This window comes from Cupressus sempervirens, chromosome 8, assembly GCF_028749045.1.
Source record: "Cupressus sempervirens isolate cs-2001-9-10 chromosome 8, ASM2874904v1, whole genome shotgun sequence".
Lineage (NCBI taxonomy): Eukaryota > Viridiplantae > Streptophyta > Pinopsida > Cupressales > Cupressaceae > Cupressus > Cupressus sempervirens.
In genome coordinates, this window is record NC_143125.1 from 797,875,758 (window position 1) to 797,900,478 (window position 24,721).

A 24,721-nucleotide genomic window follows, 5' to 3' on the forward strand; every position below is an offset into this window, starting at 1 on the left:
TGGTATCAGATCTTGCTTTGTTGTTTCTTAGTGTTGTGTTTCCGTTGTATGGTTGTATAGCTGGGGGCTAAGACATCTCCTTTGGGGATTCTCCGGCCTTACACTGCGTCACTGCTCTAGCTTTACCAAGATGTTCATGAGCAACATACTTTTAGAATATTCTTCATACCTGCTATGCTTGATACCAAAGTAATCACGCACAATCTGCATTGACCAAAAAGATTTTAGTTTGATTTTGAGCTGGTTTTGTTTTTCGATCATTTGTCAGTTGAGTAAATCTTTGAAATTTATCTGAAGGCCAAATTGTTTATTTTGCAATTTTATTTGGTAACTCGTTTACACTACAAATGGTTCAGCAAGACAATACTTCTCGTTTTAACAGGGAAATGCTATGTGGGAGTTCTCTCCAGCTGCATCAAGATCTTAAACTGCCAAGTAAATTAAACAAGAACAAAAAGAGAAAATGGAAGCTTTCACTTAGGGGCAACCCACAATATAAGAAGGCACAGAGGGGCATAAAAGAATGCTTGGATACCAAAAAGAAGGCCATGATGTAAAGTGAGGAAGGCTTCTACGTAGAAGAGTTAAAGGGGTTGTTTCTGACCTGACATGTAAAGAACAGAAACAGGACTGTGGAAAAGAAAGTGACCAAGAGGGCTTGGTGAAAGAAGAGGCGTGGTGTGTGGCCAAGAATCTGGTTTGGGCTGCATAGGATTTTTTGAGGGGAAAAAGAAACTTGTATGTGATGTGAAGATGTGGGAAGGAGACGTTATAGCTGTTGTGTAGTGGCACTAGAAGGGTCAGAGCACTGATACAGAGGCTGTGAAAGCTTTAAAGAACAGAACTGCAAACTGTTAAAGGAAAACATAGAGGTGTGCAGGAAAACTTAGGAGAAGTTGCTGCATTTGGAAATTTGAGAACCAGGTTGGGAATCGCATTAGGGAAGAACGGTCCCAGCTGCATGGAGTGCATAGTGTTGAAGGCAGAGGATTTACAGATACATTCAAAATTGAAATTGTTGCATTGTAATTGGTTGGAAATATGAAGTGATGCTCGGGGATATTCAACAAGCTGAAGTAGTTTTTGGTTTGATGACTGGAACTGTTCAATTTTGTGCTTGATTTTAGCTGTTCCATCTCAGCTTTACAAAACTTTGAGGTTTGACCTGCATCAGTTTAATGCATTTGTCTTCATACATGGTCTTTCCTTAAAAGACCTCCTCAAATTAGGTGATCTTCAACAAATGTAAAAAATCATAACCGAGGAATATTGTAATATATCTTTTTTGTTTCCAATTGTTAAAGAATTAACAAAATAATTAAATAAAAAAAATGGTAATAATAATAGTGTCTATTTAGGCAAGATCCTACAACGCATTGGTAAATTGTGAGCCTCTCATCGAGCAAGTCTTGGGTTCAAATCTACTCAAGATTAACACATGATAATAATTAATCTTAACAATAAATAAATAAATGAATAATAAATAATCTAGGCTACAGCCAATTACCTATAGAAAAAATAAAATAGTGTTTATTTTATAAATAATGCAATATTTGAGTACTATACGGCTTTGATTTCAGGACAGTTTAACAAAATGGGGCCGATATTTATATCAATTACAAAATGGAAGATTTATGATTATATTCTTTAGCTAAACCTGATCTATGTTTCTCCTTAAATCGGAAAATGAACCATATCAAATTTCCCCATCCCAAATTTCTTCCACGCTCTTGTAAGGGCTGCCCGTCTGGTGGACTAAATTTTCAGAACAAACCAACCTCATCTGTAAAAATTGAAGGAAAAAGCTATCAGATTGGTGTGATATGATTTAGGCCAAAGTGGTGTGTAGATCTATCAATGTATTGTTTCAAAATTGTTTAACTACTAACTTTTGAAATACATTATCCAACTCTTGTTTGATTGTCGCATAAAAAGTATACAAAATTTATTAAAATAATTTCTATCTATGTAATTGGAAGCTTAATATTATTCATCTACTCTATTTAAACTACAGAGAACACATCATATGCATGTACATTTGCTCAATTAGTCAGCAGGTCTGATGTCATAGCCAAGACCCAGGATGAGTCTCTCTAAAGACACATTCAAGCTACATACTGCTGATTATGGTCTTCAGTCCACTTGCAACTGGATCTTTAAAGAAACCTAAAAATAAATCAGTTGTAAATAAATGTGTGTATCTGTGTGCACGTGCTGTGTGTGTTGGAGGGAAGGAGGTTTCAAGAAGAGAGGGGGACATGGGGGTGTGCACATAAAACTGATACGTGAGGAGGATAAATCTATTTACTTGTTCAATTTGAGAAAAGAGCTCCAATAATTCTGTGGGGATCGAACAGTTTAGCACTTCAAAATTTTCTTTCAGTTCATGTGCAAAGGTGCTTTTTGGAAGCACACTATAACCAGTTTGTATGCCCCAGCAAAGAGCAACCTGGGCAGGTGTCTTGCCCAGTTTTTCAGCTATCTCATTGAGTACAGGGTGCTCCAGAACCTTTACTTTAATCCCCGGGGTGCCTGGAGAACCCAGTGGAGAATGTGCCTGCAGAGACCACTGTAATGTTATTAAATCCAACCAAATTCTGTTCAATGAAAAGTGTGACATTCAGATGACAAGTAACTCACAGATATGTGAATCCCCTTGGACTTGCAAAATGTGTGGAGATAATGTTGCTGCCAAACTGGATGGCATTCAACCTGATTCACTGCTGGTTTTACTCTTGCATGTATAAGTAAATCCTCCAACTTCTTCACAGAAAAATTGCTCACGCCAATGGAACGGACCTTTCCAGTATCAAGCAGCTTCTCCATGGCCTTCCAAGTGCTGGGAATATCAAGAGGAGCAAAATTGTCGGGAATGAATCCTTTGGTCCCCTTTTTGAGTCTGGCTGGCCCATGTATCTAGTGCAAACCAAGAGGGTTTTAATTTTGTTAGCCAGCTAATGAGATACTGCATGGCAACGATCTATCAAAAATGAAGAAAATAGCACACAGACAAGATACAGGTCCACATAGTCAAGTTGTAGTTCCTGCAAGGTTCGATACAAAGCTTGAGGAACGTCCTCAGGATCATGCTCAGTGCACCTAAGAGACAGTAATGAAACAAAAGTACTTGTTAGAACAAACATTTTATATGGAGGTTTACATGCTTAAATTGTTCAAAATGAAGTATTGTTTTAGTCAGAAAGTTTGTTGAATAATTTTGCAAGTTTGAAGAAAGTAGAAGCTTCTAGATACAAGCAGATTATATTCATCTATGATTTACAATAGAAAAGTTTTTGCATCCAATAAGAGTCTCCTGGGACAGAGATATGATTCAGGTCCTAGCTTAGCACAGACAACAACTTACTTCATAATATCAAATAATGAAACACATACTTTCTACCAAAAATGTACAAAAGGCTGTTGGGAGTAGTATAGTTTTAGTAAATGGCAGCAGCTGCTAAAAACTACCCTGCATTGTACTGTGAGCAATGGAAAAAGGCATGATAGTTGCAACTTCATATTCAGGAACTATCTCCAAGTTAATTATTGAAGTTCTCAAGAAAGAAATGGCATTGAATTTGGCGTTGTTTGGCAAGGTATCTCTAATATAACATTGTTTAAGATGCATACAGTTCTTGTATTATATCTCAGATCAAAGAACCAAAACTTGGAATCAGATCGGAATCAGCAAGGCCTACTTGAATCATGAATCACCTATGAATTGCCTATGAATCGGCTACGAATCGGCAAAGTGAAAAAAACCCTTGAAATTTAAAGATTTTAACGATTTAAAACTTATCTTATGCACCCTTTATTAAATATAACTTAACACACTGTAACATCATCAAATAGAAGTTTATATACATAAATAAGAAACATAAATGATAAATCCATCACATATGTAAAATGTAAATTGTAGCTTAGGTAAATAGAAATTGATAATATGATATATCATATATCTGATCTAATGAAAGGTTTTAAGTGTTGCATATGATTGAAAGAGCTTAAGGAAGATCTAATTAATCTTCTAAGGATGTTGGAGTTCATGGTATCTTCGGGCAAGGAAGGTATTCTCAAAGTTATTTGTAACTATATATCTGATGTGTTTCCGAAACACCAATATCTATTGATCGAACAATAAAAAAATTAAATAATCATAACTCATAATTGAGATGCAACCAAAAAAAGGAAACCGACAAAAAAAAAAAATTGATTTTTTTTTAATTATTTTTTTTGCCAAGTCATGAAGCACATAACTTGGTGATTTAGGCAAAAATCGCCTAAACCAGCGATTTAGGCAATTTATGCCTCAAAAATCACCGAGGCGATTCAACAATTTAGAAAAATTGGGAGGGTCAAGTCAAATCGCCTGAATCGGACAAATCGCAATGATTCTCATTACTCTGTTTCAGATCACTCCACATAACCAGCATACAGGACTTTGAACAAGGGTCATTTAATTTTCATTTTGTAAACCAGATAAATTTGATGGTTCATGAGTTATAAATAAACACTCTACTGCAAATGTCAGGACTCGGGAGCCTTTTGCAAGATCCCCTGCATTGTCTCTTGCATCAACCTCAAAAGGTATCAAAATTTTTGGCCATCCAAGTGATCTGGCCTCTGAATGACCTTATCTAGTAGCATCTATACTGTAGATTTCTGACCTGCATTGTGCCTCTTGTTCTCTCTTTACATTTCTGTATTCTCTATTATTTCTTGTCTATTTGATTGAAACTAGTACATTTTTAATAGTATGATGTTTTTTTATGCACATATAACTGATTTTTATATATATTGGGATTTCTAACCTAAAGTAGATGGTTACAACATATTGAGAAAGCATTCGCCTATATCATAGGTTTCTTTCAGGTAAGCTGCCACAACTAGCAGGACCCCCTCCATCAAAGTCTCCCAAGGATTAAATGTAGCCCTCTTCATATCAGGTTCCTCTCAGGATTTAATACTTAGTGGATGGCATGGCACACCAAACTAGCAACAAACTCTACACTAATAGTATGCTGCTGGCCTTGTAATGTTTTGCTTCCTGGCTAAGACCATTGAATTTGATTCATCTGGTTTACTGAGAATGCCACGTGTTGCCTTCATCCATTAGACATCATAAAATGCCGTATTTTTTTTAATTTTTCTTAATATTCTATATTCATATCAAGTTCAGAGATATCTTACAATGCATCATTCTACATTTTTTTATCAACTAAAATTATATCAGAATACACAGCCCCTGCATAATCATATTGATTCATTGAAGTTATTTGACAAAATTCTGAGTTCATATTTACCATGAAGGGAAGGTATACCCTACCTACCTTTGCTAGTCACAAAGAACAAACATCTAGAAGATTGAACTGTATTGTTTTAAGAGTCTATATATTATTTCTTCTTTCTACTTTGGGAATGTCATTACTTGTACTCCATATCTCATAGCCATTTTATTAATCCTCAATCATCAAACTTGAATATACGCTTTGGGGATATTCTTCCCAAGTTTGACACTCTTGGCACTTGGAAGCCCATACGACCTTAAAGATTTGGACTTTCAATTCATATTAGCCACAAGGTACAGAGATCCATGAAAAGCCTAATACAAGGACATTTTCAATGTTTTCCCTTGTGTCTTATGTGTTTGTCATCCTTTTGGAGTTTCGAGGTTCCTCTAACCTGCTAGCTAGTTTCTCCCAACCCCAAAGATCCGAACCCCGCTGACGTCTTTGTGAAATTTGATTAAATGTGTTTCTTTTGGAATATTGGATCTCTTCATCCTTTGATCCCTTGTCGAGCTTGTCATCCCAATCATGCTTTACCCAAAATTCAAATATCCCACCTTTTCTCACTATTTCTCTTGTCAGAGTTTTGAACTTGCTTCATCATTAATACCTTCATTTAATAAGCTTAATCCTACTAACATCATGTTGACGTCATATGTCAGTTGCATTTTTGGATTTTCTCATCCATTTGTACCTTTGAGTATCCATTCCACCACTCCTTAAACTTTTATCCCTTCACCCCAACTATTTTGAAGTCATCCAAGGTAAAGACTTTTAGGCATATCGTATCTTAGCACTATTTTCTCTATATGACTTATCAGGTTCAAACTTTCCGCTTCCTATAAACTTAGGACTGGGTTAAGCTCCATCCTCAACCCCGTCTCAACATCCTGAAACCTTTTCCTTCGTATTAGTTTTCTTTCAGCCCTTCTTCTTTTCCTCATCCCTTCTAGCATGACCTCCATATGTCAACCCCACTTCCTCAACACTCTAATCCTAGTATACAACATAACTTTCCTTCAACTCCCAACTAACTGAAACAATCACAATATTAGTGCAAACCCTAATCATCTTCCTAGATGACCCAGAGCTCCATTAATGAGCTGATTTGGCCCTGCAATTGCCATATTTAATTAAATGGCACCTAAAAGTCATTCTATATACAGGTTTGCATGAAATGTAATACTTAGCCCATACCATGTTATTTTTCTGAGATGGATGATTGTAGTGCCATTACCAACTCCAAGCCACAATTTCATCATTGCACAGGATTTCACGAGCCATTAAAATTCACATGTATGGACAATGAATGATTGTCTCAAAATTTTAAATGTTTGTGGTTCCCAAAGAGATGATTCTAATACAAAACACTTATTGACAACAACAACTACGGTTGATCAATCTCCACAAAATCAGATATACATATCTTCCTTTTCACAACCTGATTTTCCAAGCAACCAGTCTATATATTCAAGTGCTTCTTTCATTTTGAGGGGTGGTTTTTTGGGTTTTGTTGATCAGAATGCAAAATAGTTTAGGGTTTGAGTTTTTGACAATTGAACCACCATTAGAGTTGCTCTCTAAGTTGCAAAGAGGTAACTATTATAGCGAATGTATGTGAACAATTGTCTCATTGGCTGGTGATTGATATATTGGACTGTTTGTGAAGTAAGAGAAGGGATAAGCCCTCTTTTGTAAACTTTCTTCCAACACATTTGCTACTGCATCTATAATAGATATTTGAGTAGGCTTAACCTGGAGGAAAATCCATGGTTAAGTTCATTTGAGCTGGAGTAGTACTAGGATGGGAGACCTCCCAGGAAGGCCCAGTGCTTCACCTCTATGAGCATCACCTAGATACAATGAGTGCAAAGTGTTCCACTCATTCTCATGAGAGATGGGTTCTTGAGAATGATACTCATGAAACACGGGTCAAAGAGTTTAACTCAAATACTACATTGTAGATGAATATAAATGATCTTAAAGAAGGATTATTAGCCAGAAGTATTTACTTCACATTCTAATTTTGTTGTTATTTACATTGGTTATCTCTATTACCCAATAAGGTGCCAATCAGTAGAAGCCCCATCCTTCACACCCTTATGAAATCAATAAAATCATTGACCAGTAATATAGGAAGTAGAAATAAAAAATTTCATTTTTTATTTTTTAAGTGTTACATCCCAGGGATAAATCTGGAGTAAAATGAAAATGTTCTATTGTCAATGATTCAATTATTAGATTAAGTGATTATTTCTTTGTTGTCATCTGTAGATATATCTGCAGAATTTTCATATCAGCTATGTAGATGTGATTGCAGCCAGTTAAGTTGATCCCATAGAGTTTGAGAGAGCACCCACTCTCATACATTAACCTCAAACCATCCTAGGTCTTTTCATGAACCTGGATTCACATTATTGAAGAAAAAAACCTAGCCTAGAAAGCAGAGAAAAGCTATCATGTCCACTTTTGAGGTATACCTGACTTTTGACCAAAAATAACAATTCCAACAATACAGACTATTTACAAAGAGAATTCTATAAACAAACTACATAGTGCCAAGTAAACTTAGAGAAAAATATAATTAATTAATAATAAGCATTATGATCATAAAAAATGCCTAAATAAAGCAAAGTATCCTAGATACACTGGATCGATTGCATAGCATATTTTTAATAGCCAACTATATTAGGAATTCGATCAGAAAGTATGATAGGGCATTGAGAGACTATCCTTCTCAATCAAGTCTAAGGGCATAGACTGAGCCTCTAAGTCATTCAATTGTTAGATAACTGAATGGGGGGATGAATCAATTATAACCAGTTATCCTACAAGCCTTTTAAAACATTTTTTCCCTAACTTAAAACACTTTAATCTTTCAAATCATTAACTCAGTAACCAGATCTAGCATCATAATATAAACTGATATAAACTTTGCAATAAATAGTCAACATAATATATATTGATTATCAAAGTTATCTTCCAGCTTATACCAAGTTGCAACAATAAATTAAAAACATGAAATAAACTTGCAACATTATAAACATTCACACAAATTGACACAAGTATTTAACGTGGAAACCCTGTAAAGAGAAAAACCACCTAGGAACCGGAAACCCAAAATTTTCTCTCTTCTAAATTGAGCTCTATTAGGAGCCAACCTTGTTAAAGGTAACATACACATTGTTAATGTGACCTTGTTTGAGGGTTTTCACCAAAGATCATCTAGACCTTGTTCATTCTTTGAAACTTCTACAGAATGGCTTGCTATAAAGGACTTGCAAAACACTCAACAAAATGTTACCATTTAAGATTTCGAAAGACTGTTAGGTCCACTCGGTTAAGATATTTTTCTGCTACAAGGATTAGAGAGTAACAGTAAAATGATCTGTTAGGTTTAGCACGACCTTGCTTGTTTAGATCTTGATCTTTGTATCGCTCAATCTCTATCTTCTAATATCTTACTGGCTGATTCACACACTTCACACATCAACTTAACACTTCCTTTGTTTGATCTTCACAATACCGTTTTGCTTGGTTCTCCTTCTGACTATCACTTTCTTCACCAACTCAATCAGAAACAATGAACATCTTGTTTATCCTTAAATAGAAAAAAATTGTTGTTCCTCTAGAATCTTCTAGGTTTTGCGACTTAATCACAATCATCAGATCTTCATTAGGTTCATGTTCATTTAATCTAGACACTTGGGAAATATACTTCCACCTTGAACTTTGTGCTCCATTTCCAATTGTTAGAACTCCTTCGTTAGATCTTTTAATTTCTCTAGTAGTTGATCTTATAACAAAGTTCATCCTTATCTTCAAAACTTCTCAAACAATCCTTATTTTCATGAAATGTCGGCCTCAGATTAAATTTTTCTCAAATTATTTTTCCTTTTCATGCTCAGTTAACATTACTTCTTGTTCAGTCAATATTAGATTCAATTAACACTGAAAGTGCTCGATTGACACTACACTTTCTTCATTTCTTCTTCAAGTGCTCAGTGACAACTATAGTGTCTCAATTAATATTGTGGTTCTTTATTCACCGACCAAACTGTCTTGCTTATACATGATCAGAACACTTAATCAAATCATGTAAAATAATCAAACCAAGATTATGATGTCAGAGTCTAACTCATTCAAGTGCCCATTGAATACCATACTCTTATCAACTCTTACATCATCATACTTTTTGCAAATCCTTTTCATCAATCAAATAATATGACACTCTACTGAATTAGCATAACGTCTAACCAACTAAGACTTGACATCAATGACAACTCTTATCTCTAAAAGTTGCACCCCGACTAAGTTCTAAAACTCAATCGCTTCAAGAAACATGGAAATACTCCTAGGTTTGTGGGTTACCCAAAAATGTTGTAAATCTCCAGATTCTAGGCCGGTTCCTTATGATACTTCACCTTAAGTCCTAAAACTAAACTTTTTTTGAGGAAAACGAATAGAAGGATAATAGAAACGAAATCTAAACTATGGTGATTCACCTAAAAGTATCCTTGAGCCTTAACAGATAACCAACACACAATAGAAACTAATAATACAAGAACCTTAGCACACAACCCAAAACATGGTCTTCATAAAAAAATTATAAGATGGTTTAATAAGATCAACCCTTAGGAGGAGAAAGATTTTCTTACACACTAAGACTAATTCTTAGGATCAACACAACTTATAACCTGCAAAGAATTGTATCTTTCTACATAAAGGCACCAATATGCCATACAACTCTAAGGACTGAACATCACATGCACTTGCATCAACACTAAGTACACAATAAAATAGAAAATGAAAAGACACACAGTATGTATTATTGCTCAAAGGTGTTATAAATCTGCATGTCTCAAAGTGAGTTACAAGAAATATAGCAAGAATGAGAAGAATTGGAAAATATCACAAGTCCCCAATCTGCACAAAACTAGAACCCCTTACAAATGAGCATTCAGCTCATACTTATGTTTTTTTCCATTCAACTAATCATTAATGCAAACAAAAGCTCCTTGGTTGAATTCAGCTTTCAAGGCCAATTTTGAGCCTCTAAAAAGTGTAAATATGGCCCAAAGGTCATGCCTCGACAATATCAACATAAAGACCCCTCATTAATGCACTCTTATCTCTCAAAATAGCCCACAAAAAGTCTCTAAAAAGTAATAACTTTTTGACCTTCAAATCCCATCAATATGACTTTAGACACCTTGTCATAACTCTCCAAAATATCTCTGTTTGACTTTTAGAGATAAAAATAAATATCTTATCTTGCACTTTAAGTAATAATTATTAAATAACTTATAATCCATTTACTTAATAAATATCAATTAAGTAAATGAACTATAAAGTATTTAATACGTTTATTTAACAATTATTAAGTAATTTATAATTTATTATTTAATAAAAATTAATTATATTAATAATATTTATTGAGTGATAATTTATAATAAAATTCATTAAAAATAATATATTATGAATTATATACTATTTCTTTATTAAATGATACAAAATAAAATATTTATTTTTATTTTAAAAGCCAATTTCCATATTTTGTATTTTTAAATAATATCAAATAAATGATTTATAAAATATCATTCATAAATATTATTGAAAAAAAATACAATACAAACTTACAAAAATAAAATAAAATATGAAGCTTCTTGTTATCGTTTCCATAAATCTGGAAGCTCTTTGTTGAATTCTCTTTAGATCGGAACCTTGGGGTAAAGTTTTATACAAGAAAAACTCTGCTTCCTCTTACAACTGTTGCAGATGTACTTTTGTTGATGTTATTTGAAACTTCTGAATGCTTCTTTTACTTTGCTACCATTAATGGTAGAGTTTGTAGCTGCTGCTTCATTTTTATTCCCTTTTATGACCAAAATGATGTATTGCATATGTATCCTTGTTGCTTTGTAACCTTTCAATTTGCTGCAAATCCAACTCTTGTATTTGGTTCAAACAAAAAATGCATCATTGATTGACATAACTACGACTACCTGAAATGAGCGGGGGGGTGAAAATTTAGGTAACATTTTTTGCGACATCTGCTATATGTCTGCCTACTAGACATCAAGACCAGTAGCATAAAACAATCCATTGGGTATGGAGTCAGCAAAAAACACGATTGAACTTGAAACTCAAACTATGGATGCAAGATAACCCTTCCTTGCTGATTCAAAGCATGCGTATGATTTGTGTCATTGAAGTTGATGGAGCCCTAAAATTCAAACTTTTAGGCACCATTTGAGCATAATTATAAGTATCAAACTCCATGATTAAAAGTATGAAGATATATATATATATACTTGTTGCCTATTAATGTTAAAGACTTTAAGAAGAGAAGTCAAAATATTGCGAACTTAGAATGAGCATGTGAATGCAGTCCATTTATACAATACATTTAAAGACGATGATGATTATGTTTACAGATTGATCGAGTTATGCAAAGATGAACTCTTTGATCAAATATTCAAGTTAAAAGGATAAGTACTAACGTAAATCTGATATAGCTTGTCTATTCATTAGTCAAGGCGACTTTAACATATGTTTATGGATAGCAAAGTTAGGACCAAAGTATTTGCCTAAATCTTTAATCCATCTTGAAAGGGCCGATAATAGTTTCAGACATCAATAATGAAATTGAGTAAAGTGTGGAATTGATAAAATTCAGATTAACAAGATAAGATGAACTCGGTTGTAAATTAGTAAAAAAATCACCATAAAATGTGTGAACAACGACAGTATGTAAATAACAATATGTGGCTTCAGTGGAGGATTTTCATAACAGAGATAGTTGAATCTTGGTGAAGGCAATGGTAATGATCAGAAACATTTGTTAGAAATGATAAACTATGAGCGAAGGGATGGAAGAAATATATGGCCAAATCATCATTTTCTTCCAAGAGTAATTCTAGAATTGTCGAGAAGTAGAAGGAATAGCGATACAAGAGCCACTTCAGATTGGAGGTTAGAATTGAACCATGATAAATGTATGCTTGATGAAAGATAGTCCGAGGAATTGAAGAGCCCGATAAAATCACAAAGTCATGAGTGTCATCAGAAGTCTCAATACCTCACAAATCCTTCCGAGTATGAGAAAAATATTATTTTTCATCAGTCATTGGCCTCTAACGTTGTTCTCTGTTTGTTGTAGGATGAAGAATCACCAATGGAGGGACAGAATTTGAACCAAGCAACCAAATCAATGCAGGAGTATGAATAACAATACGGAGGAGTTCCAGCTTGAATGCAAAGCATAGAGCAAAAGGCTGAATTTAATCTTCATTCATGGCAATGGTTTGGAAATGTACGCATGGAATGGAGGGACCTGTGTGGTCAGCCGTCTTTTGTACCCAGCAATATTGAAGACTTCTGCTCCATACATAGTTTAAGGGATACGCCTAATGGAGGAAAGTCCCACACAACTTTGGAGAATGATCCTTAGGCTATACATCTGACAATACAAAGGATTCAAATATATATTTTGGTTCATAATCTTCCACCGCCTGATTTGGTAGTAATATGTCGTTAATTAAAATATTGATTATGGGGTAAAGTTTATATTTGAAGCTTATAAAAAGAAAGTGAATAGTTATCTATTACAAAAGGGAGGGATGGTTAATAATGCCCCTTCATCCATTATAAATTTAAGATGTAAAAGCCAAATAGGGGACAATTCATAATTTAAAAAAATAAAATTATATACTATGATGCGCTTATGATGTATTATATTTTCTGATTGGTAAAGGAATGAGCGATTGAACAAAGCTCTTGGATTTTGTATTACCAAGCAAATTTATATGCGATTCCAGAATTGAAATTCGCAATAAATTGATCATCTGTAAGAAGTGTCTTTATTGTGATTTATTTCTGGCATAATTATTTATTTTATATTTCGGAGTTTTAATTCACTATTAAGTTGTGTCCTTTGTAAATGTTTTTTATTAATTTCTATAAATATTTTAATATTTGGATAAGTGGACTAGGTCATTATTGCATTTTAACTTTGATAAACATAAATATTGTGAAATATTTAATTATTTTCGTATTTATGTCTAGTCAGTCTCCATATCACAAGAGTTAAAGTGCATCCTAGACTAGTTTAAAATTGTGTTTGTATAATTGATCCATTGCATCTGGATTATTAATCTGTTTATAGTTTAAATATATCGAACTTTATAAAGTTGTACATTTCAACTTATAATATTGACTCTGATTGCCCATTTAATTAAGCACTAGTCTTTTACTCTTGATTCATAATCCATATGCTGGCAACTGTTTCATTTCTTTCCTTTGAGGAATTAATATATTCATTTGTTGCATTAATTTATAATTATTTTTTATTTAAAACATTATCACATCTATACAATCATTCATTCTCAGTTCATAATTTGTAGGATAAAAGCTTTTTATAATTCTTGCCATTTTGAAAGCTTTTGTTGTATTCGTGTTCTAAACAATCTTCCTTAAGCATCTTGGATTTAAGGTTGTTGTCCAGGATTTGGTACACCTGCCTCAATTTCGCAGAGCCGGAAATGCAAGGGATTTGGATCGCATCGATCAATCTCGTCAAGTTGACCTTAACCGATTGGATATCCCAACATTAAGCAAGCAAGGCTCATAGGATTCCAATCTACAATTTTGGGAACCAACAAAAGTATTGAACTTCATTATCACCAATTATAGATGTATGTATGACCATTAGGCAAGGATTGTTTTGTATTTGCAGATACTTAAAACAACCATTGGAACATGACCTTCCCTTTTTCATAGCAAAGAAACTCCCTTTGTAACTTGAACAGATCTTGAACTTGGAACACTTATTGAAAACGGGAAAACTACAACTAAAACTACTCTACTGCACTTGGACAACACTTTGGGAAAACTGAAAACTAAACTATCCTATCCTAACCAGCAACAAAATGTTAAACAAAACAATTTACTGGTTTTGGAAAATGGTTGCCTTCTCTCTTCAATTTCCGATGAAAACCATGTTCATGGACAACTATAAGGAGATGGAAAAATAAAACATTTGAACAGCTAGTGCAATACTTCTTGAAGTACAAAAACAACTGTCCTTTATCAAGCTGATTGGACAAATTGGCATCTTGGAAAGAGTCAACATGTTGTATTTGCTATTTTTCATCAACATCTCCATGCTTAGTTGCTGATGTAAACGAGATCCTCTCACTTGTCCCAAACTGAGACAAATATCTGAATGGGCAGCCTCTTGAGAATATGAATTTGGAGTTTGCTTTGTTGGTTTCCTCTATATCTTTCTTTCTTTCTGATTTATTGTGGTTGTCTTGCAAAACTGACAGCCATGTCAGCTCCTCTTCTATTGTCAGGGGATCATCATCCTCCATTAGATCAGGTAAGAGTTTATCAAAGCTATCAACCCGCTGAAAATTCTTGGAAACTAGCTCCAGCTTGGATTCAGACACATAATCCTCAAGAACGGTACTTTCTATCAAGAAGACTTCTTTAATAAATACATATTCCGGAATTCTAATAGCAAGATTCTCACAAAAAAATTTGATAATGCTGTCAAAACAACCCTCTATGCTTTGGTCAGCTTCCATATCTTAAAAATTTTGTTATTGTGTTGATGTGATCGGAATCACATTCTCCTCATTCTGATCAACAAAAGAGAGTGACTCATCAAAGATGAGAATAAACTCTAATTGCTCAACCTCCTCTCTTGTAGCCAATGAAATTTGTTCATCATCCTGCTCAAAATATATAGGCAACTCAGTAAATAAATCAGAAACAGCAACATCATCTTGTTCATCATCATGTCTCTGCTCTTGAGCCTCTTCAAATGGTTCTACCAACATAGAATCAACAATATCATCATGTCCTCCAACCCGTTGATCTTGAACCAGCTTAGATGGGACAACTTTAAAAAGGTTTGGCATTTGAAAATCAGGATAGTTGGTCCAAGAAGGCTGCCATGTCTGCTCAATACTTTGATTGTTTGGTTTAGGCTCATGAGGTGACTGTAAACGAGAATTAATGAGGTAATTTGGATGGCTTTGCTCATTTAGAGGCTTATGTAGGGGTTGTTCTAATTCTTTTGCAAGACTATGACCCCTAAAACTTGAATTTTAAAATTAGGAGACCCATTTGGATATTGTACACACTCAGCCTGCCTAGAGCTTGGAATCTCCACCTTCATAGGTTGGTTAATTGACTCACAAGTTCCTGGTTTGAAACTAGGAACACTAGGAAATTGGGTCTTTATCTCTTGAAGTTGAGCAAATAGCAATTTCATTTGCTCTTCCTTAACAACTATCTCCCTTGCAAAATATTCTTCACGCTGCCTTTGTTGCAAATTCATCTCTTGCTGATTTTGGTAAGCTTGGTAAGCCCACACATCTTGCTGCATGCTATACCCCTGTTGCCTGTCAATACTCTGCATCTCCCCTTGAAAGCTTAACAAATAGTCATCTAGGCTTACATTATCAACAAGCTGAGGATGATTTTGAAAATCATCATGACAATTAGTAATAAATTGTCCTTCATGGGGTTGTTGATGTATATTGGCGGACTGCCGACAGACTGCCATAAACTTTGTGCAAGGATGGGTGGGTGGTAAACATATGGAACCTATTGGGTATTCGTTAGTACAAGATTATTTCGATTCACATGGGTATAACCAGCAATGTAATGTTCTTGACATGGCTGGTAAGATGTGATATGGGGAGGACTTTCATGGAAATGAGGGTGATAAGCCAAGCTTGTATGAAAAGAAGACATGCTGAAAACATTCATATAAGTAGGGAAATCGCTAAAATCATTGAAAACCAGAAAAATCAGGTTTTGATTTTCCACATTCCAACACTATCTACTTGAAACCAATAGATATCCTTCCAAAGTTGCCAGATGTGTCTCTTTGTTGCCTCCAAAGGCAGAATTACTGTTGTACACATCTAATAACAACACTATAACAAAAATATCTAGACCGAAAAAGCCCAAACTGTCCCATCGGACATGCTAAAATTGTTATCTCTAAAAGCTACACCCGAACTAAGTTCTAAATCCCAGTCACTTCGAGAAACATGGAAATACTCCTGGGTCTGTGGGTTACCCAAAAATGGAGTAAATCTCCAGATTCTAGGCCAGTTCCTTATGATACTTCACCTAAGTCCTAAAACTAAACTTTTTTTGAGGAAAAGGGATAAAAGGATAATAGAGACGAAATCTAAACTATGGTGATGCACCTAAAAGTATCCTTGAGCCTTAATAGATAACCAACACACAACAGAAACTGATAATACAAGAACCTTAGTACACAACCCAATAACATGGTCCTTGCATAGATAATTTATAAGATGGTTTAATAAGATCAATCCTTAGGAGGAGAAAGATTTTCTCACACACAAAGACTAATTCTTAGGAACAACACAACTTATAACCTGCAAAGAATTGTATCTTTCTGCATAAAGGCACCAATATGCCAAATGTTGCAAGGGCATGACTTTTGAATGTACAAATAGTTCTTTGCTACAAAACCATCTTTGGACAATAGATCATGCACAAAGCTGCTCAAATCTAATGGTTGACGCTTTTCTTGAGCATTTTAAATGAATCTATCTGGATTATAAAATGGAAAAAGAGACAATGAATTATCTATGTGTGCCTTGTTTCCAAATTTGAAAAGTTTAAATTCTTGTAATGAAAGGTGAAGGAAAATATGAGGACTTATTGCTACCCAATGCAAAAGCATGAACCGTAAAAGCCAAGGAGATAATGGTGCTTCAAAAATAACCCACCTTTAATAGATGTGTTTTGATGATTACGGATTATGGAGTATGAAAGAAACATGACCATCTCAAAAACACTATTAATTTGGCATTTCTTGATTCAAACTTAAAAAATATAGGAAAAGCAGTACAATTCTAAAGCCCTTTTTCTTCTTTTTCTCGCAAGACTTATAAATCATATTTCATTTTGGCAACTGGTATGGTTTTCAAACAAGTGATTCAAAGGCTCATTACGAAAGGATTTAACATTAAGGTTCAAATCCTAGGGTATAAGGCAATGAAATGTCCACTCATTTGATGTGTTACAAATTTGATCTTTCACATTCTTGTAACCACCTAGAGTGCTTTGTGGAAACTGGTCCTTATAACTAAAATAGTTGCTAACTACCTTCCTATGCATAATAAAAGTGAATTGAGATTGACACATTGTTTCTGCAAGGAAATTTTAAGGTAAACCTAACTCCAACACAAAATAAAAGCGGGAAGTCTTTTTGGAAGTGAGTGCAAAGAAAAGGAATTATGACCATGTCACACAAAAGAAAGAAGATCCAGCTACTGTACAAGCTGTTGGCATGAAAATATGGTAATGACAGTCAATTTTCTGCACCTTAGGACCTACAAATTTTCCTATAAGTACCGGCCACTTACTTTAGTACTCGAGATTTACTCTCTTTTCATGAATCTCTAAAACCTTCCCCCTTCCTCCTCATAACTGCTTGGTTTTTCTCTCTCCATCCAATCCATTTCAACCCTATCCACCATCATGACTACTATGCCTAACCTGTTCAGAGTCATGTTTATCAAGCCTCTTCTGCCTCCTCCAAACTCAAATGCTCTGCATTCCATTCTGACCTGAAAACAGACATTTCCAATCCTAAGTTCAAAAAGGATGCGTAGGAGATTATAGATGTTGAGTACTGGAAATCCAACAATATAGAACTAAGGGTTAGAGATATGGTTTCCGTTGAAACTTTCAGTATTCTTCACCACTAAATATGCCGAGAAACATCCTTTCTATCTTATCTTAGATCATATAGACAGACTGTACTTTCCAGTTTGGTGGCAGTCAAGGATGTTTTTGGCACATCCCCGTTTCCTAAAACAAATGGGATGCAGGAAATTTTTTAGACTACCTAAGACAACAACATCTCGATTCTCAAATAATATGCTAATGGATACAATATTACAATGTGCTCCAAAAATATTTATTTTTCTTTCTTTCCACATGAAGCATTAAATGGAGGAACAAAGGCTATCCAAAATATTGTAAATCACATTTAAATTTGTTTGAGCGCATAAACCAATCGGAAAGCAAGTTACCTTTTGGTTTTCTAATTGAACATGGGTTTCCTTAATGCAGACCACAATTATTTACCACTTGGCCTAATCACACGACATTTCAAGTGAGTTTTCATATGCTAGAAAGAAATGAAGTTACATTTTATGGCATTATACCAAGTTTCATATGTCACAATTTCATAAGTAATACGCAAAGTTTTGACAGTATATTTTTTGTTGAACTTATTTCAAGAGCTTTTTTATCATGTAAAATTACAATTTAAAAGATTGAGATCCTTGTTTACTAATTTTTGGCACTAAGTGTATTAATACTTTTATAGAAAACTATATTTATCCAAGCATTTTACACCAAAATTTCTTAATTTTTTTGACAAAACCTGAACTTGTTTCTAAGATGAAAGAGGATCAAAGTTCAACCTTCTATGAACAAAATGAAAAAATGATAAAGATCAATTACATATTCGTGATCAGTGATTTAATGATCCAACAGTAGAAAAAGATCTGATTTAACCACAGGGCTTCATCAGCCACCTTATGTATTGATAATTTATTAATTCTTGGTATGATGTGAACTTTCCTCAATGTTAATATTGGAAACACTTCTAAGAGCTTCAGGCAAGTTCAAGCCCCCCTTTTTGAAGTAAGATGTGCCATAATACCAGCATAAATGTAGCATGGAACATGGGCTACATACAAGCATGGACCAAAAAATTATTTGAACGAGAGAGAGCATATTTAGATCACATGAACTAGATCTAAGAGAAAGTTTGCTGCCACTTGTAAGTCACAAAAAAATCAATGAAAAGTTAAAAACTGTGCCCTGAGGCACTGCAGCTCAACAAAACACATCATTTTTCTTTGACTTACCAGAGCTTGGAGGTAATCCATAAGTCCTCACGCTTCACTACATTCCCTTGGAATATTTCTTTAAGAGCAACTCCAATCTGGAAATCACTAAATGCGAATTTCAGAACTATGTGGAATCTGAGTAAGGGAAAACTGCATTCTATAATTGTCCTAGATTACCAGAGACCTAGTAAACTACATAACTATCCATTAATGGAGAAGAAACTTAATCTGAACTTAGAAGAGAATATTTATTTGAATGAAATGAAACAATAATGGCTTGAGCCTAAGGAAAATGCTGATTGAAAATTGGTTTTGAAGTTTCAAATTTTATTTTGCCAGAAAGAAATATGGAATATACAGTGTTTGGCTCTACTATTCTATTTTTCTACTGAACTTGCTACAAAGTAGTGTCCACATTTAGCCATGCTGTCTCCATTACTTATCTTACATCAATTATCTCTAAAGATTGCTACATGAAAAGAGCTACTTAATTTTACAGTGAAAAGTCGTGTAAAATTTACAGTTCAACTTCATACAATTAAAACGAGTGAGATTTTATATTCACCCTGTACATCGCAGCATTTTGGAGGAAATTAAAAGCATGTATGTGAGTAAAACTTGAATTCCATTCCTAGGACTCAAAATATGAGGAAATAAAGATGAATTGTGATTAGCAGTGTTGTCAAATTATGAAATAACTCCACATTTATGCAATTATTCTTCATAATCAATAATCAACCCTAAAAAATGATAAAGCATTTTGGAAATAGACTAGAGAACTTACTTCCTTTTCATTACCATATGCTGGAGCACAGTCGAGATGTCTATAACCAATCTACATTCATGAGAAGATCCAGTAAGTGATATAAACCAGAAAGCTGATAATATAGTATAAATTATGATCAGCTTCCTGTATTTTGGCAAACTTGATGAAAATTGCTAAAGTTTATTTTCTTTCAATTTCTGCTACATATAATATTAAGAATATTGCTATGCTTGCTAAGTGGAAAAGCATTTTCTACTGCAAACTTTGAAAGATTAATAATCACATGAAGTTGAGAATTTATCCCATCTAACCAGTAAAAGATAATGTGTTTCACTCTCAACTGAAACACTCTCTCTAGAAGCATTGCATTATCAAATCATCTCAAGGGAAATCCTTCTGCCCTACAAGATCATTTCCAACCAAACTCTTAAATTTCTCATTGACATTGTGGCAACAATCTTTTCTGCAAATAACATTTCTTGTTATTGGCAGGAGTTGTCATGAGTATGTGTTAGGAATAAGGTGTCTCAATCTTGTATAATTCCTATTCTTATTATTTGTTTTGTAAAATGTATTTCTTGCAAATAATGTTGATGTGTCAACATCTTGAATTGTGTATAAGGAGATCATGACTAAAATGGTTATGACGGATTCCTATGACACGTAAGAGCTATGTTAGGAAGATTCAATGACAGGTGAAGACATGTGGCAACTAAGATATTTGAAGCGCATGTTATAAGCATTTTTAGGGTTGCGAAGAGATGCGATGCGAAAAAGGTGTATTGTTGGTACTACGAGTAGCTACTGGAGTCTTCTGTTGTTGATGTTGAACTTGCATTGCAAGTGTATTATAACCTTGTGTTGAAGATAATACATTGTGCAGGTTTTGAAGGGGTGGGGTTGTTTTACCGAAAGGTTTTTCCCCACCGGCAAATCCTTGTGTTATGTGTTCCTTTCTCTGTCTATTTTCTGTATGCATAGTTGGCTGCAATATTGTTGTTTACATGATATTGAATCTGTAAGTGAAGAAGATTTTTAATAGGATTTGCATCATACTTTCCTTATGAGATTAGTGTAGGAAGCTGTTTCCGCACCTGAGTTTCCTTTCAGTATGACATGGTATTGAAATCAGTAAAGCTAACTGCCAATGCTATAATAACATTCTAAAATCTAAAACAAACAGATTTGCAGACTATATGCGTTATACAAGGTTTCTTGTGAAATTTGTTCTTCCTTAGTGATTGTCAATTATAGTTGCCCAGGTCTTTGACCTCAGATAAAACGATATTATTAGCAAGCTAATAGCATTAAGGCAGAGTGGAAAAATAACATGCATAATTCATTTAAGGAGACCAGTCACATCCAAGAATACAACTATCTTTCCCAAGGACTTGCTCATAAGGAATACAGGACTTATCATCTCCTCCCTGAAAAGCCATTATCAATTCTCTTAGAAAAATGCCCTCTGCTTTTATATTAAAATGCTTAAAAACATAACCACTATAATAAAGATATACTTGCAGTCATGCAACATCATTGAGAGAAGTCAGACAGAAAATTTAATGAGGTCAATAGCAGGCAGCAAAGCTTAAGGTTTTCATGCCCTTAAAAGCCCATCTACCTGCGAAGGGTTGTGAGTTGTCAATATTTTATCCGTAGATTAAAAGACGTGCCGAACTTTCTATTTGTCAGAAGCAGCAATCTGCTTTCCATTTTCTGAATATTCTAATTTGTGTCCGAATGCCAACCCATGTAAGGAAATATAACCAACAGCAAGACAACTAGAAAAAAGTAAGAATGGCAGGAAGAATTTGGAACAGAAGAGAGTTCCTGTTCAACTTATTAATCACTCAGGCTACACTTACATTTTAAACCAACACAACTAAAATTCCTTTAAAATTGCTACCTAAGTTGACAGCTAACTGGAGCTGTCCAACAGTGACAGAAAACTAAGACTAATGCTCTTCATTGACACATACACAACAGAGCTATAATTCAGTTATGAGATATAGTCTCTAACACTCCCGCTTCATGAATAACTGAATTATTATGGACTCCTAACATATCTTTATGTAGTACTGAACTGAATAACAACAAAAACAATGCATTATGCAGAAGCCGTGTTTTGAAAACAGTTCTTGGACCAATAAGAGCTCATCAAGCTACTCCCAACTGCAGTTATAATCATCTAGCTATCATTCAACTTCACAACATCATTAGACACTATTTGCACTTGAAGTGTCTCAGCATCCTCATAAAGATATGATGTGTAAGTTGCAGATTTTGGATCACCCCTGAACTATTGGACAATGGGCGCCAATCCTCACATGCATGTCTCTTAATTTCTTAACCCTAATGAGGCATAGTTTATCCGATCCACAAACAGCTCAAACTATCGAGCATCTAACTATTCTCTACTGCATCTGTTCTGTCTTCAATAGAACAAGTTTCATCTTCTATGATGTCATCATCACCATTAACATTTAGAGGTTCTTCAACAATGGCTGACATTCTCTCAGCTCTTCTGATTGTAGCAGGCTACTCAACAACTGTTACAAGCTAGAGTTGCCATTGCACCAAAAGATCGACCCATCAATGCACAATGTAACCACTAGACTTATAGAACACAGAAGGTGGTTAAGCCATGTCACGAATCCCAAAGGGGAACGTTGGCGGTTAGTCCAACAGCAACATGCTTCTTTCCTCCACACTGCTACTTCCCTCCAACACTTAAACTGCTCAAAGTTCCACATTGTAGTCCTTTGTCGCTAAGTAACAGAAAATATGACAAAAACGCAACTCTTGCAGCCTTCTACATTGCTATTGCTTCCAACACAGCATCTTCCCGATCTCACTGAGCTTTATAGCAACTTCTTTGGCAGCGGCTATCACATGGGCCTTTATAGCTAGCCACTTTGTTGCAGTACTCGGATCTTGCTTCAAACTGCTGAAGGATGGCTCACACTGTTCAAAAAAAGAATGTCAAAACAGAGCCAAAAGAGAAATTAAACCAAACCATTCAAACGAAAAAATGGAGCATGATGGATGTGGCTCTGATACCAGATATATATATATATATATATATATATATATATATATCATAAAGAATGCACAACAGAAGAGAGTTCATACCAACTTATTAGTCACTCAGGTTACATATTTATATTTTTAGCCAATACAACTGTAATCCCTATAAAATTGCTACCTATGTTGGCAGCTAACTGGAGCTGTTCAACTGTTACAGAGGCTTGGCGACAATAAGACTAATGGTCTTTATTGACACACACACACACACAGACAACATGGCTATAATTCAGTTGAAAAAATAATCTCTAACAAAGATAAGAATTCGGAAAAATTGATCAGTTACATCTTTTGAAAATTTTCAAATCCCTAGACTACGTTCCCTTCCGCCCACATCTTGTTGGAGATGGCACCTGAAACCAGGCTTACTGGCTGCCATTGAATCCAATTATGTGGATCCTTGTTCAACCTACTAACCTCCAATACAAGTCTGCCAAGTTGCATTTCAATGACATATTGAGATTCAGACTACAGCTACCAATTCTTAAACAAAAGTTGAAATTTAATATACATTAAAGAAGTTGAGATGTTTTAGATCTATAAAATTTGAACTTTTCAAGTAGATTTTTTTTTTTTTCAAATAGAAAATTGCAATATGAAGAAAACTGGAATCCTATTCATGCAAGCTAATGACATTATTTCCGTCAAGTTCAACCTATTGTTGGAAGTGGTGTGCACTTAGTCATTGTATTTGGGATTGTCAGTAATTATTATGCCTTATTGAGGATTTTCATGAAGCCGATCTTGTTATACATAAATGGAGAGAACATAACCCAATTTTTGAAAACTCCTCGAGTCGTGCAGAAGGGGGAAAATTAAGATCCCTTCAGGAAACCCTGAGAAACAAACCTGGCTTCATGACTATCTCCAGAGGCATATAAGAAAACACTACATACTTCGTGAAAGTCCTCAACCCATAAAGAGTAATGAAACAAGGGCCCAATTGAATCAAGAGGGCTTGGTCTTGTTAATATATATTGTGGATTCTTGATGAAATGGGTAAGCAATGGCACACCTTTATAGCAGTTTTGACAGCTTCGCCTACAACGCCTGGTTCAGCCTGCCATGTACCCAGTCCCAGTGCAGGTATGTTGGCTCCATTGTTCAATTCAAACGACATTGGACCTCCTAATTCACCCGTCCCTCCCATTATTGAGCTTCTGCACTTCTAAGCGTAGAACGCAGAGAATTTGCACATTAAGAATTAGTGAGGATGCCCGATACTGCGTTGCCGGTCTATCTAAGTCAAAAAGGAGAGAAATTTGTTAAATATGCAAAAGATTTTTCTTTGACAAACTATCTGGAACATGCCTTACTTTAATAATTGATTGCATTGATATGAAATTACTTATTTCAGTGGGCTTGGTTTTATCTAAAACCTCGCACGATGAATTGTCTCAAGGTATCTGTGCTGTCGCTTTTTCAAAGAATAAACAAAAAAAGGAACAGTTATACTAAAAGAAAAATGTACAAATATAATAAGTTTGACTGTTCTGTTAATGATTTAGTTGTTTCTAAGAGGACGGCAAAATGGAAAGCTTCTTCTAGTGGGTCGATGGTGCTTCACATTGTAACTCGTGTAAGGTGGCAAAGCTAGTGTATCTATGTGCTCCGCGATTCTTGGATTTCAGAACATATAACAAAACAAAATAGAAGGCTCG

At 34.7% G+C, this 24,721-nt stretch overlaps 1 protein-coding gene across 9 annotated transcripts; it reads right to left on the reverse strand.

Moving 5' to 3' along the window:
• Positions 1–1,512: 1,512 nt before the first annotated feature.
• LOC149544809 (NADPH-dependent aldo-keto reductase, chloroplastic-like) lies at positions 1,513–24,634 on the reverse strand. Of its 9 annotated transcripts, XM_089795388.1 has the most exons (8): positions 24,409–24,519; positions 24,076–24,296; positions 19,995–20,045; positions 19,229–19,305; positions 3,012–3,099; positions 2,641–2,916; positions 2,309–2,557; positions 1,513–1,783 (listed from the first exon to the last, which is right to left on the reverse strand). In XM_089795388.1, exons 2-8 carry the CDS (start codon positions 24,208–24,210, stop codon positions 1,697–1,699), a joined length of 963 nt encoding a protein of 320 aa, XP_089651514.1. In that variant the 5' UTR covers positions 24,211–24,296; positions 24,409–24,519; the 3' UTR covers positions 1,513–1,696. The 9 variants fall into 9 exon arrangements, 8 of the variants coding, with proteins under 8 accessions (XP_089651514.1, XP_089651515.1, XP_089651513.1 ...); XR_016355073.1 differs by lacking the exon at positions 24,409–24,519 and having other exon boundaries at positions 2,037–2,557; positions 24,076–24,302; XM_089795389.1 differs by lacking the exon at positions 24,409–24,519 and having other exon boundaries at positions 3,027–3,099; positions 24,076–24,302.
• Between the last annotated feature and the right edge of the window lie 87 nt (positions 24,635–24,721).